The sequence below is a fragment of the Podarcis gaigeae genome, assembly GCF_964106915.1.
Source record: "Podarcis gaigeae genome assembly, chromosome: 16".
Classification (NCBI taxonomy): domain Eukaryota; kingdom Metazoa; phylum Chordata; class Lepidosauria; order Squamata; family Lacertidae; genus Podarcis; species Podarcis gaigeae.
Window position 1 is genome coordinate 37,647,927 of NC_139693.1, and position 14,599 is coordinate 37,662,525.

Sequence of the window (14,599 nt, forward strand, 5' to 3'; positions counted from 1 at the left end):
AATTCCTTCCAATAATAGATGCAACTTAATGGGGAGCACTTCCAAGTACATCAAAATGTGTGAAGCAAGTTCACTGGCTATGTGGCAGACTTTTCCCATAGACTGTGGCAATGTCCATGCACACAAATATATGGCAATAATAATTTTAAGCAAAGTGAGAGATATAAGTGGATGAAAGAATGCATACGAACCTGCCAACTGCATTAGTATAATGTTTGAAAGGAAGAGCAGGAATAAAAATGGTGATATGGAATTCAGCCTTATTTGTAAACTGCTACAGAACCAGGAATTGTATTTAACCAGTAAGGCAGGAGGGCACCTGTACTGAATATGTACAACAGTTAAGATGCTGACAGAGAAAAAGTGGACCTTGCAACAAAATGTTGCAGTGCCATATGTTCCTGCTCCACTAAGCCAGCCATGCCCTCCAACAAGATACGCCATTCCATTCTCCCTGTTTTCTTGCCACAACAGATTGTTCTGAGGCCACCGAGCGGGCTCAGTCCTAACTTTTAGGGTCGCCCCCCCCCCACAAAAAAATTTGTTGTATTTCTGCACACCTTGTGATCCCCCATATTTGCCGATTCCTCATTCTTGTTTGTGACTAGTGCTATTTTGGCTACATAAGTAACGGCATCCACAGTCTGAATATAAATAGAGGGCATTGCTGCACACAAGAGGTCTGCTATTCTTTATATCAATTGTTATAATACCAATCATTTTGCATTACTTTTATTTATTTGAACTCTGTTTTTCCAAAACTATTTATTTCATACAATTATATATTCCTTGATTGTTAAAAAAAAATCATTGTGCAGTTTTTATTGTTTTATTCTTTTTTAAAACAAACAGTTTAAAACAGCTATCTGAAACATTCAAATAATAATTAAAATCCATTATAAGCAACTCCAATAAAAAGTACATTGGCTCCTTCAGACAAGAGGCGGGGCTATGGAGCTAGCAAGTAGCATCCATGGGTGGGAAAACTCTGGCAGTTCACAGCTTCACAGCTAAAGAAACCAACAGGAGCTCAAACGGCTTTGACATTGACTGATCCAGGAGGTGGTGCACTGAACTCTCACCACGCTGCCTGCCACTTGGTTTAGACCAAAAGGGCTCCCACACTTTGGGGCATTTGTCTCTGGTCTACTGAACCAGGGAGACAGGACCACACCAGTCCAGCATAAGGGCTGACCACCCATATCCTATCATATTAATTTCCTAATTCCTTGCAAAAATAACCATCACTGCCAAAATTCAAAGCAAGGTAATATTCCAGGAGAGTTTCTGAAGTACAGATCTCATGTAGTTCACAGAGCAACTAGTACCAAGAACTACCATGTAAAAACAGATAAACAAGGAAGGACTCACCTCTGATGGAATCATGACTTTTTTTTTAAAGGGTCATACCCACTTTTATGATCTGCTCAACAGATCATGCCACATACTTTAGCCAGCTTCCTTCCTGGAGACAACAAGAACTGGGCAATTCTTTGGGCAAACCAAACTGTGTTGGAGCAGGTCATCCAGGACAGCACATGGGGAAACCTGAGGATATTGAGCCCCTGCCATAAGGGAGCCTACAATAACCTCCTATGTAATGGTTACCATTTTAAACAGAATCAGTAAGTTGTAATAGTGCAGAATGGATCATTTATTGTCTAGCCTAGCATTTTAGGGTTATTTAGTTAATCATTCCTTTCAGAATGGTTATTTCTCCTAATGTGCATATTCAAGATGGCTTAACACAGCTTAGTTCTATCTCAATATGTGACCACATAGCTCTACATAAAAAGGACAGTTACAATGGACTCCACAAGTGGCAATTTTAACACATTTGCCATTGTGACTGGATTTACTAACACAGAATAAAACATGCTCCCACTTTTATGTATTCCCACTTTTCCTTCGTTGTCGGTTCCTTTGTTGTTGTGTTCTCATTTGGCAATCCTCACAGAACTCTAGCCCAATGGTTGCCATTAATTTGATTTGAACTGATGTTATAATGAAATGATTTTAGAATGTATTATTTTACTGTTGTTAGCTGCTTTGAGCCCGGCTTTGGCTAGGGAGGGCGGGATATAAATAAAATATTATTATTTTCCCACATACTGAATCTCTGTGCTTCCTTAAACACAGATGCTCCCTTTCTTAACCTTAGTTACTACAGCATCCATTTGACCAAAAGACACTTGTGGCCTGATCCAGTGCATGTTTATTCAGAGGCAAGTCTCAATGAGTTTGATTGAACTTACTGCCAGGTAAGTATGTACTGGACTGGAGCCTCCAGTGATGCTATTTCAGGTATCAATAACAGGAATTTTGAGATGCATACAAAGAAAGGATCATAAAGAAAGTCCACTACATTGTCTACTTCCAGAGCTGAATGTAGAGCCTCTTTGCCTTCTTGGGAGCCAGGTTAGAATCCAACTCTTAAAAAAATAAACCAGGGGGTCAGTTGTGGGAAAGCCCCTTGACTTCGAACACAACAGTCTGCTTAACTGCTGTAACAATCAGGGCCAACCCAGGGCATTTTGACACCTGAAGCGAACCACCACAATATCGTACCCCGCTCCCCACCAGGGAAGAAGGGGTGAGTGAAAATCTACATCAAGAAGAAGGGGGAAAATAAACCTCTGCATTGGGATATGCTGCCCCTGTGGATTCTGCTGCCTGAGGCTGTCACCTCACCTTGCCTCATGTGTGGGTCAGCCCTGGAAACAATGCATAGCTTATGGAAAGTGTGTGTGTGTGTGTGTGTGTGTGTGTGTGTGTGTGTGTGTTTGGTGTGGAATAGGCCATTGGCCCTAGATACGGTAAGTATATATTCTGATCACCTGTTGGCAGCAAAACTCATTGAGTGGCCCAAAGAATGACACCCTCTCTGCCTGTAAGACAGAGCAACCTCAGCCTCTTGTTGCAAGGATAAACGAAATTAATAATAGAATGGAGGCACTGAGAAGAAAACCTGATGACTTTGATTTATCTTCCCACCCTTCGCTCCAGGGAGGTCTTGGAGGCAGCACACAGGAAGGTGCCTTACACCAAATCACACAACTGGTCCATTTTGCTTAATATTGCCCAAACCATCAGGCAAGGGACATTCCCAGTCTGATCTGCAGATACCAGGGATTGAAACTGAAACCTTCTGCGTGCACAGCAAATGCATTGGGCTGCAGCCCCTCCCTATTCAGAATATGCCTGTGAATGCCAGTTGTTGGGGGAACATGAGCAGAAGAGGTCCTATCTGGCTGGCCACTGTGAACTGAGGTGCAGGACTAGAAGGGTCATTGGCCCAATCCGGCTGCAGGATGCTTCTTGTGGCAATGTTCCGGTTCAGAACCAAAGCTCTGAAAAGGCATGGGATGGGTCATACATAGGAAAGAGAATTACAGTACCCCACCCTGGGGTTGCTATGCAATGAAGAGTGGGGATATAACTTCAACAAGACAATGCTGTTACTTCATTTTAGAATAACATATCCTAGACGTCACAGCCAACACACTCACAGCTACAAAAACTGCTATCCACAGAAAAACTGCAGCATACATTTCCTCTTTTATGTGAATTATGATGAAGACAATGCAGATTGTGGAATCTCCTTTTTAAAAAACAGGAGAAAGAAATCTCCTTTTGGATGGAAAGGTGGAGACACTGAAAGTGCCTACTCTCTTTCCTGCCCAGACAGTCCTCTATCCCTGCTTCCCTCCTCTTGCTGAGGAATTCTCTGAAAGCCTGGCTATGAACAACAGCCTCACAATAGGCTGAAACATGAGCCTCTGCTTTCCCAGCCTCTTCATAGGCTAAAGCTTGGCACTCCTCTCCATCTCATTTGCAAGCTGGAAAAGCAACAGCTCACATTTCTACAGGGGTAGTACATCATTATTTCAGATTCAGTCCCACCAGAAAGGGGAGGGGAGATGACAACAACAAAAAGCAAACTATTAAGCTGGAATCTGCAATCACTTAAAAAGGGAGAGCTCACTAACTGTTTTTATTTCACTTTTTATATGATTTTGCATTCTTGTGTTACATAGCATCATTTTCAAGACAACCCTCATTACAAGCTGGCAACTTTGGAACTATACTTGACAATCTGATAACAAAGTTCAAGAAAACACTATGAGTGTTCTTTTAACTTATGTGCAACTGTACTCATTCTATGTACCTATTTTATAGTTTTGTTTGTCATCTTTTAATTTTTATCTGTTGTAATTGTTCTCTGTTTTATACACATTTTTAAATGAATTTTTAAAAAGACCAATTGCTCATATTTAATTATGGAGCAGGAAAGGTCATAAGCCCCTGTAGAATGACTGAGAGACTCAAGGAGAAGGCACAAACAGCAACATGTTTGAAAAGATACTGCAGTGAGGAAGAGTGCATTTCATGAGATCCAACTCTGAAGCAGATGCACAACTGAATCCTATGCATGACAGCTTAGAAGGAAACTACTTTAATATGTCACAAGTTTAGCAAATAACAGACAATATTACAACTCCAGGGAGCCTAAAAACATTTACAACTTGACAGACCAAATGCTTGTTGAAATAAGGTGGTGGCTTCCAAGTGACAATAGCACAACCTGGCTAAAAATTGTTTCCCATGGGAGGTTTAACAGCAGCATGGAAAAGAGACAGCAGCAGGTCCCTTCTTGTCCCAGCAGTCAACCCAGCTGATGTGGAGAGGGCATTTTCAACACAAGGCCTCAGATCATGCACCACATCTTCTCTGGAATACTCCTAACCAATTCCAATACAAAGGAATCACATCCATGTAGGGCTAAGTCTCCCATCTTACAAATTAAGCACATCTTGTTTTATAAGTTAAACACTTTATAGCACATGGGTGTTCACCACAGATGCACACAGGCAACTCCTGGCCACCGTGCACTTCAGCAGGACATGCATAAGTCTGCCCAGCCCCTGCGCAGTGCGGAAAACGGCACACGCGTGCCCATCATGCACAAGTGGGTCAGAGCCTGTACACATACTACACACAATTATTGGGCTGAAAATTGGAGGTTGCACCTGTTTAAAATCAGAAATGCAAAGCTCTCCACACCGCTTACACATATATAAGTAAGGCTTCTCTGAACTACTTACCTCTTCCATTTTTTCTGGAGTTGGACTATCGTTATCAGGCAACATTTCTTTAGGTTCAGAGGACTCCGTTTTGGAAGTCCTACTCAGCTGGTCAAGGGGAGTCAGGCTAGCATCAGGCATTCCTTTCGAATTCTGAGAGAGAGAAGTTATTCCAAGTATTGGCTCCTCATCGTCAGAATCCGGCAATGGTGTTGGACTAATGTCCTCCAAGCCTGTGCTGGAAGGACGCGAGGAAGGGGTTTGTGCTCTGTAGTTGGGCTGAGAGTTGGAACCAAATGTTGCAATTGGAGAAAGCTGGGAGGAGGAGGAGGAGATGGGGCTACCTTCCATTCTAATCTCATTGTCCGAGTCATGCTCATTGAGAAAATATAGCTTTGTTCTCTGCTCTTTTAAGAGCATCTCAATTCTTGAGTCCAAACTGTTGTGCTGAATTTCAGATTCTGTGGTTGGGGTGCCTGGGGTCTCGCTCCTTTCTGGAGTCTGTGTGAAGGGTACAACAGGTGGTTCACTGAGACTGTTGGGCTCAGGTGGGGCTGGGGGCTCCTCAGGTTTGTCCTTCACAGGAAGAAAGTCAACAGTGGCAGCGGCGCTACTTTCAACTGCCATCTCCATTGGTGTTGGTGGCGGCCGACGGTACTCAGCATCCCTAGAAGTTTGGGGAAACTGCGGCTCTTCAGGCTGGGGGAACGTTGTGGGTGCCTGGTAGGGGGAGAAAGCGGACTTGAAAGTCGAAGAACCTGTGTGGCTCAAAGGAGGAGTGTGGGAAAATTGCACAGCCTCTTGAGGGTGGGATTTGAATGCACTGAACTGATGTTCTGACCCTCGGAAAACACCAGCTGAATTATGAACGTAATGGTGGCCTGGGCGTCTGTTATAAGCATCTGTAAATTTTGTTTCATGTCTTCTGGGTTTATACCCAGAGTCCTGACTAAAGTGGTACGCAGGTGTTGTCTGACGACTAGAGTACGCAGAATCTTGGGAAAATGGAGTCCCCAGGCGTGGGGTAAGAGGGGTTCCTTGGGACTGAGGAGTGAATTGGCTGTAAGAGTTTGGGGTATCTTGCCGACAACTGGAAAAGGCGGTATCATGGGAAAATGGGGTACCACTGTTTGGGGTAGCTGATGATCCCACAGAAGAAGCACTGTTGTCTTTTAATTGTTTCAGAGTTTCAGCCAGCTGCAAAAAAGGAAAATAGAAAAATAGGCATACATTTCTGAAGTTCCATTGGAAACATTAGGACTTGAGCAGGGGGCCTAGCTATGCACACACCCAAGGAACACTTAAGGAGCCACTTGACAAGTATACATATAAACACTGCTGCTGCAAGATGATCAAGAGTGGCAGGCATTAGTACTAGCCCTACACTGGACAAAGGTTCCTGAAACCATCCTTTCATTTAATCTACCAGTTGTTGTTTTCTAACCTCTAGTGCATGTATGTGTGGGGTGGGGTTAATGAAATGTACCAACTATAAGAGAATTTGGCTGAGTTGTAAAAAACAAAAACAAAAAAACCCAGAATCTTTGAACAAAAACATACCGGGGCAGCTGGAATTTTTCCAGCTATTGATTTTTTAAGAACCACATGCACAACCAACTGATCACTGTCAATTAATAGTTACTTTGAAGTCCTCTTCAATTATTGTAAATAGACCATTTCCAAGTTCTGAAGTTCAGAGAAAAATAAAATGAAAGGTTCGAGAACTATGACGACAGCAAGCCTAATACATATTCGACCAGGCAGTATCTGTAAAAAATAAATGACTCTATCCCCATCTTTCAATAACGGCCATAGAATTGATCTTTAATAATTAATTAATAATAATAATAATAATAATAATAATAATAGTTATTATTATTATTTATGATTTGTACCCTGCCCATCTGGCTGGGTTTCCCCAGCCACTCTGGGCAGCTTCCATAGAAACCAAAAATACAGTAAAATATCACAGATTAAAAATTTCCCTGGACAGGGCTGCCTTAAGATGTCTTGAAGTTAACATGGCAACAGTAAATCCATAGCCAATAAGATCAAACACTAAAAAGGAATCAGGACATCAAGTAACCGTGGGACTCAGCAGAAAGGACTTGACATTGTTAGCCCACTGTTATTCTCAGATGAAGAAACAAATGCCTATGATTAGACCATCTGCTTAAGTGGTTGTTGCAAGCGGTGGATGGCGAGAACTCCCTGCAATCCCTGTGTAAATAAACCCAGTGTGTGGTGGCTGATGCAGATAAATCTGAGGGGGAGTAAAGAGAAATGAACACTAGCGACTGATAAGGGAAGAACACAAAGTGAGGGAGTGCGGCATGGCTGAAGGATCAGCTGCCCACAATATAAACAGCGAGAGGCTGGCACATGGCTGGCTGATCGGCATCACAGGGCACCTGCCAAGGCTCACAGCACAGCCTCCAGCTGCCTTCCCCTTCCTGCTGCATAGACAGGGCTCAAAGAATGCAAGCAGGCAGTGGTGCCAGGGTCAAGAAGGGTGTCCCAACCCCTAGAAGCCCATTCAGAAAATCTTCTGAGTCATAATTTGTAGAATCAGGAATGAGCACTGTGCCCAACACACTCCGCCTGTACCCTCACAGGCAGGGCTTAATTTTGGTACCACTTGATTTAATAATGCCAAGATTTGTCATTATGTCCAAACCAAAAACAACCAGTATTAAAGCACTGTTAACAATCCTGTAGTTTGGAGGGCTCACTCAAGTCTGTGGGTTTGGATGTAATGGTGAACAATGGACAAAGTAATAAATTATGATCCCTACACAAGAGAAAGGGGGAAAGGAATACTGATCAGAGGATTGTCTGAATGCAACCTTTAATTTGTGACATTACTCAGGACTGTAGAAGAAATGCCATTCCCATGTCAAGAAACAAACAAACGTGAACATTCCCTAAGTTCACTTGATGGATTTCAATGAAAGGCAGAACCTTGCTCAACAGAGGGAGCTCAGTGCCACAAGCTGTAGATCTATTATGGTGCAATCATTACAGCTTTCTTATTCAAACATCCAAAAGAAATGTTAAGGGAAACAAAAGTGATAATGAAAATGAAGAAACCAAAAGCAAGCAGATTTCTTTTATTTTACATTTGCCTGATGAAAATAAAGGTTATGAAATTTAAGTATTCAGAGTAAACAGACTGAGCAAATGACAGAAAATGTCAGCAGAGAAGCACTTACAATTTTGGGCAAAATTCACTTTACTGAACTAGGAAGTAGGTTCCTAAATAAAAGTAACTAGAAATGAATGGATATTTCAAGGTACTCATCATATGCCTCAACAGAAAATGTTTAAACACTTATAAACGGCACAGTGCTACAAACGTTTACGAGGGAGCACATCCCACAAAACTTACTTAATTTACACCTGCATCAGCTTGCTTGCTTGACTGCACTGTACCACAAAATAGTCTACGCAAGCAGGCCAGACAAGCAGCCACATGGATGAAATTCAAACTCAGCCACTTTTGCACCTAGAACTCCCCATGTCACAAAATCATATTCTGTTTGTTCCATTAGTAGAGATTTTTTTGGAACATGACAGAAATGAATCAACAAGAAGTTTTAGCATTTCATGCATTCTGTCTTTGTTGGCATTCTGTGCCAAAAACTGAATCCGCAGCATAAAATTTCAATTATTAACTACTACTTAAATATCATTGAGAATTTTTTTTCCCCTCCTCCACACAAACAACTTGATCTTAAGGGAGCAAAATAGGACACTGGGAAGGAGGCAACCTTTACAGCTGGTTCCTACACACCTATTTCAAGTCTCATGAGTTCAAATGTCCAACAACAGAAAGAAGCCAGAACAGGATCTCTAGTTTTATTATTTATTTCTTAAATTTTATATAGCACCTTTCTGCCAATGCACCTAAGGTGGTTTACAATTTTAAACGACTAAAACACAGTCCAACTGGAGGAAGGTTGTGGACTCTCCATCCTTGGAGGATTTTAAGCAGAAGTTGGATGGACATGATTCCTGCATTGCAGGGGTTTGGACTAGATGACCCTTGGGGTCCCTTCCAACTCTACAGTTCTATGAAGGTTAAGTGTAAAGCTTACAAATTTGATAATCAAAATTATTATTACTTGGGTCATTGTTAATATCTTATTTTTCATTTCCTGTTACATTAACTCATCTGACTCAAAATATTTTAATAAAACATGAAGTCCTAATAAGGACAAACAGGAAGCAGTCCAGCCTGCCAATCTCCATACATAGCACCTACACACAACTGTCATGTCCAGAATCAGACTCCAGCTTGGAACAGTTCCATGGATCTAGTAAAAGGTCTTGCTGGGAACTTCACAAGGACTTGCCCTCCATTCAAGAGTCCCCTGAAAAGGAAGGCTGGAGATGACAGGTGTCTGGACAGGAATGTCAAGAATGAATTTCTTGAGGAGACGGACAACAGCAGGCAAACTACCATTTGTTGTAAATGAATATCATCTCAGAATTCCCCAACAGACGCAGTGTGTGCCATTAAATCACAAGTAAGTGAAAAGGTACCTGCGCAGTTTCATTCACGGTGGGCGATACGTCCGGCTCATTCTCCACAGGTAGAGTCTGAGGGGTGTAGAGTCCATTCACAAGAAGTTGATAGAAATGCATGCGCTTTTCACCTGGACAAACAGCAACAACTTTATGAAAAAGAACACACCACAATTCCATCTAGAATCCACATTTTACCAAGTCTCTTTGCAAACCAAGCCTGAACAGGCACCAGTTCTGACTCTGTTGAAATATTCAGTATCCACTTGTTAGGCCAAGTGAAGCAAAAAATGCCTCATTGTGGTCCATGCAAGAACAAGAGTGCTTCATTGATTGATTTTTATCTTGGAGCAGACTTGGAGCAATGTCCTTTTCTCGTTCTATCCTCACAACAACCCTGCCAGGTAGAGTGAATAGCCCAAGGTGATCCAGTGAATTTCATGGCTGAGCATGAATTTGAACCTGGGTCTCCCCAGTCCTAGCCTTAAGTCTCTAATCACTACACCACTCTGGCTCCCTACTTCCAAAGGCAGATGACCCAATTCCAGATTCAAGGGAGGGGAGGGGTAACAGAACACAAAGTAGTAAAGGAAAAAGGTTAGACAAGACAAAGTTGCCCCCTCTTTTATTGCCATGTTGATACATTTTATCAAGGAGAGCATGTGTGTTCAACTCAGGACTGCTTCTTCACAGAACTGGCCTCCCTCTCCTCAACATGTTCTCAAGGGAGGAGAAATAGTTTAACAGCTGTAGGGATAAAACTATTTTATAGCAAAAATGTGTCTGCATTCAATGGTAAAATGTGATAAATCTTCAAACTCTGCAAGCCCAGCTCACTAGAAATTGAACATCAAATCAGTTTTTCTATAAAAGGCACATTGTATGTGATCAGTAAAAATGTTTTAATATTTGTCTTTTTTAAAAAAGGCACCTGCTTCCCCTGACAGTACCAACTAAGTATATACGTATGTATTTTGATGAGTTTATTGATGGTTTTGCTGTTCATCTATAAATTCAATTGTTTATTTTACGTTGTCCTCTTCCCTTGTAGCAGTGTTGACAAAAGATATATCTTTATTTATTTATTAAAATGAAGTCTGCAATCCTATGCACACTAAGCTGGGAACAAACCCTGCTGAAATCAGCATGACTTACTTCTGCATAAAGAACATGAATAAAGTCAGTCTGCACAGCTAAACAGCTAGCCTTGTTGTGCAGCCAGCAAACTATTGCCAGAATTTTAGGGTCCAAGACACTAGCAGCTCAATCCCAGGGTCGGCTGTGCAAAGAGAAAACAGAGCAGGAACCAGTTCCTTCTTCAAAGTTATGGTGTTATACAGACAGTAACTCAACCCAGTACAACCAGAACAATGCCATTCAAGCAGCAGAGCTGTGCTGGGGATGAGGGTACACACGCCATAACTAAGCACAGTTCTATTCATGTCAGCAAGAAATAAAACTGTCAATACTGAAGTGCATTTATTCAAATTTATGCTGTAGCCACACTTGGGAGTATTGTGGACAGTTCTCTTTGCCACTTCTCAAAAAGAATACTTGTAGAGTTGGGAAAAGGTGCAGGAAAGGGCAGCGACAATTATTTATTACTTATTTATTTCACAATACTTATCTAACACTTGACTGTAATAAAACTTCAAAGCGGCTTACTATAATGATCAAGAGGACAGAGCGCCTTTGCTATGAGGGAAGAGTTGAGGCGTGTAAAGTAGGACACGATAAAGGTTTATAAGAGAGTTAAGTTTTTGTCCCTCTCTCATACTTCTAGAACCCAATGGGATCATCAAATGAAGCTGAATGGTGGGAGAGTCATGGCAGACAATAAGAAGTACTTCTTCCCAAAATGCATAACTGAACTGTGGAATTCACTTCCACATAGTGTGGTGATGTCCATCAACTTCAGACAGCTTTAAAAATGGATCAGACAAATTGATGGAGGATAAGGCTGTCCACGTCATGATAAGGCTGTCCACGTCTTACCTCCAGGGTCAGAATCTGAATCCCAGCCACTCAGGAACAACAGTGCAAGAAGGCTACCGCCACCATGCTCTGCCTGGGAGCCTCAAAGGCACCTGGCTGGACACAGCGGCACAAGGGAGCCTCAGATGTGAGTTAACAGGGCGGTTTGTATGCATCCACTGGTGCGTTGTTGCAGTAATAAAACAGGAGCATCCAGTGCCCCAGGGTGCAAGCGCTTAACAAGCTAGTAGTAAAGCAGCCCCCTGCAGGCACCCAGTGGTTTGCAGTGTAAGAACATGTTAGTAACCTCTGTTTTGGAGGTTCTGCTGTATTCTTTTAGCCTTTACTGCAAATCTCCCAGAGAACTTCGTTTATTGGCTGGTACAGACATGCAGTAAATAAACTTATTTATACTGCATGTAAGTGCTCCATGGGCTTCACATACATTATCTTAGTTATCCTTTCGCCAGCATTCTTATCCCCATCTTGCAGCTACAAGGACTGAGGCTTGGGGAGAGGGTGGGGGAGGTGTCTGCATGATTGAATTAATTTAAGTGGAGATTTCCTTGTTTGTTGCTTGGTCCCTCCGCCTACACTAGCTCCTAACACAGTTAAATTATTTGATCCTGTGTTTTAGTTGTAATTGGTAATTACTACCCCAGCTACAAAAACTAAGGTACAACACAAGAGAGTCCTTATCTCACACAAAAAGCAGCAACAGCAGCAGCAGCAGCAGCTGCAAAGCTCTTAGACCAAGGTCTAAATTTCACCTCACATGACTCACTTAAAGCTACAGAGCTTTATTCTAAGGCCTGTGAACAGAATTTATGTTCTCTAGGATTTAGTCTTCTGAGTTCATCAAATCACAGTTAAAATAGTCATTTAGATACCATGTATTCCTTTTAACATCAGGTTTTCTTTTTAAAAAGGGAACTTTATAAAAGAGTTGGCTAGAGTGGGCCAAACAGCTGTTCATCTATACCTCCTCTTTTTTATATCTAGTATTACATGTAAACAATAATAGTCTGGTAACTAGTTAAGTCACAAATAGTGGAAATGTCAGAAATCGAGAAGGATGTGATCATAAGGATTTCAAAGGCTAGCACTGGAAGCTTACAGAAAACTTGTTAAAAATACATTTTAAAATCAACACAGGTTTTAACACAGCTGCAGCTCAAACTATAAAGCAGTTATGTTAAATTTTCCTGATTCTCAACTTGGCTGTAAGCCTGACTGAGTTCAGTCAAATATATTTCCCATAAAATTTAGGATTATACCACTTTACAGATAGTTAAGCTGTGGTTCTCATGTCCTGATGTGGTAGTAACTCAGAATAAATGTTGATAAAAGACTGGATGATAACTGACCTGTTCTAACAATTCTCTTATAATTTTATTAATAACTTTATCTAACATGCATAGATGAATCCTCATTTCACAACATGAGAAACCATGCAGAGGAACATTTAACTGCAGCTAGAGATTCAGTAGTGCACTAACTAAAAAAAAACAAGACAAGTCAAATGTGTTTTGGAGTTCAGAACACTTGCAGTTTTAAAATTTTAGCATAAGCACTTTTAAAGATAAGGGACTAGAAACTGTTCCATTGTGAATAATGTGTTAATTATTCATGCTTTCTAAAATGTTCCTTTAAAGGGTTAAAATAGTTTCAGGGTTTTTTTTATAATTAAGCTGCAAAACTGAAAGGTGTCTTATGGCAGAGGTGGGGGACAAATTAGCACTTATATGCTAAAAGTAACATGCTGGTCATATATGCTTCACTGCTTTAGCAAAAAAGAAAAATACAGCAAAAAAAAAAAAAGACCCCCAAAAATTTAAACGTTGAGGTGCAAACCTAACCATGCCTTCTCAGAAGTCAGTTGTGCTGAATTCAGTGGGACTTACTCCCAGGTAACTGGGGTTAGGACTGCAGCCCTCAGTATAGTTTGAGGAACTTATAAATAAAACCTGAGTTCATAGCTCCACTGCTTCTGTCTGAAGGTATTAGCACTACAGACCAGTTACTTTCAATATCTGGAGTGTTACTGTCCCTTTAAGAGACAGTGGAAGAAAAATTAATACACTTTTACAGAGCGTCTTGTACATATGTAAATGCCCGCAATGGGATGATTAAATAAAAACAAGAACATTGCTGGAATCTAATTTAGAGTATTATTTTAGGATAAATTTCAGGCATTTTCTAAAATGATTTTTAGCCTCATTTTTCTATATCTATAGGTGTGGGTGGGTGTGTTATCAGCTAAGTGCAAAAGGTACTTTTGGCAAAGGGGCAAAGGGGGACCATTTGGCAAGCCAAGTGTCAGCATGAGTGACTGAGTGAAATGGAGAGGATGGCAGCATTTTGTAAATTACAGGACTGTCTCCTAGCAACAGACAACACATTCAGCTCCACGTGACTAGCAAAGGCCCAGAGAAAAGCAGAGAGATTGAGGGGGAAACGCAGTGACAGTCATTTAATAGCTTCCACCACCACCCTTAAATTAATTACTAGCCCTCCCCATCCAATCTGCAAATGCATCTCACTACGGGACAGGAGAGAGGCGGGGAAGAGCAGCAAACAGAAGGAAGATGATGCTCAGAACCAGCTCCCCACCTTTCGTATCCAGCTCCACGTGGATGATGTTGCCCATGACCGATGTGTTGTGTAGATGCTGCACTGCATCCCGGGCTCCTTTGACTGTGGCAAAGATCACTTTGGCAATTCCCAGGTGCTTCTTGTTTTTAGGGTTGTAGAGGATCTCCACTTCTTCCACTTCACCGTATTTTTTGCACATGTCAGCCAGGAAGTTTTCACGGATGTTGTCATTCAACTTGGCAAAAGTGACTTGTTTGGGAGGAACCGGCCCCACGTAAAACTCATCGATCTGTAGGTTTGTTTTTGCACACAGTGTAGTAGGAAATTAAAAGCCAGAGAGAGCAAAGTTAAGGACTGTAAGCAATCGCATCACCTAGAGCAGAGAGGGTTAAGAAGCAACTACTGAACTTTCAAGGTAT

At 41.5% G+C, this 14,599-nt stretch overlaps 1 protein-coding gene across 8 annotated transcripts in view; it reads right to left on the reverse strand.

The window, feature by feature from the left end:
- The window catches only part of SETD1B (SET domain containing 1B, histone lysine methyltransferase), a 70,162-nt gene that overhangs the window by 33,444 nt on the left and 22,119 nt on the right, over window positions 1-14,599 (reverse strand). For all 8 annotated transcript variants that reach the window (XM_083716817.1, XM_083716818.1, XM_083716812.1 and 5 more), the window contains 3 exons: window positions 14,199-14,469; window positions 9,630-9,742; window positions 5,106-6,281 (listed from right to left, as the gene is read on the reverse strand). In XM_083716817.1, coding sequence (XP_083572943.1) covers window positions 5,106-6,281; window positions 9,630-9,742; window positions 14,199-14,469 — 1,560 coding nt within the window. The remainder of the gene's footprint in view (window positions 1-5,105; window positions 6,282-9,629; window positions 9,743-14,198; window positions 14,470-14,599) is intronic.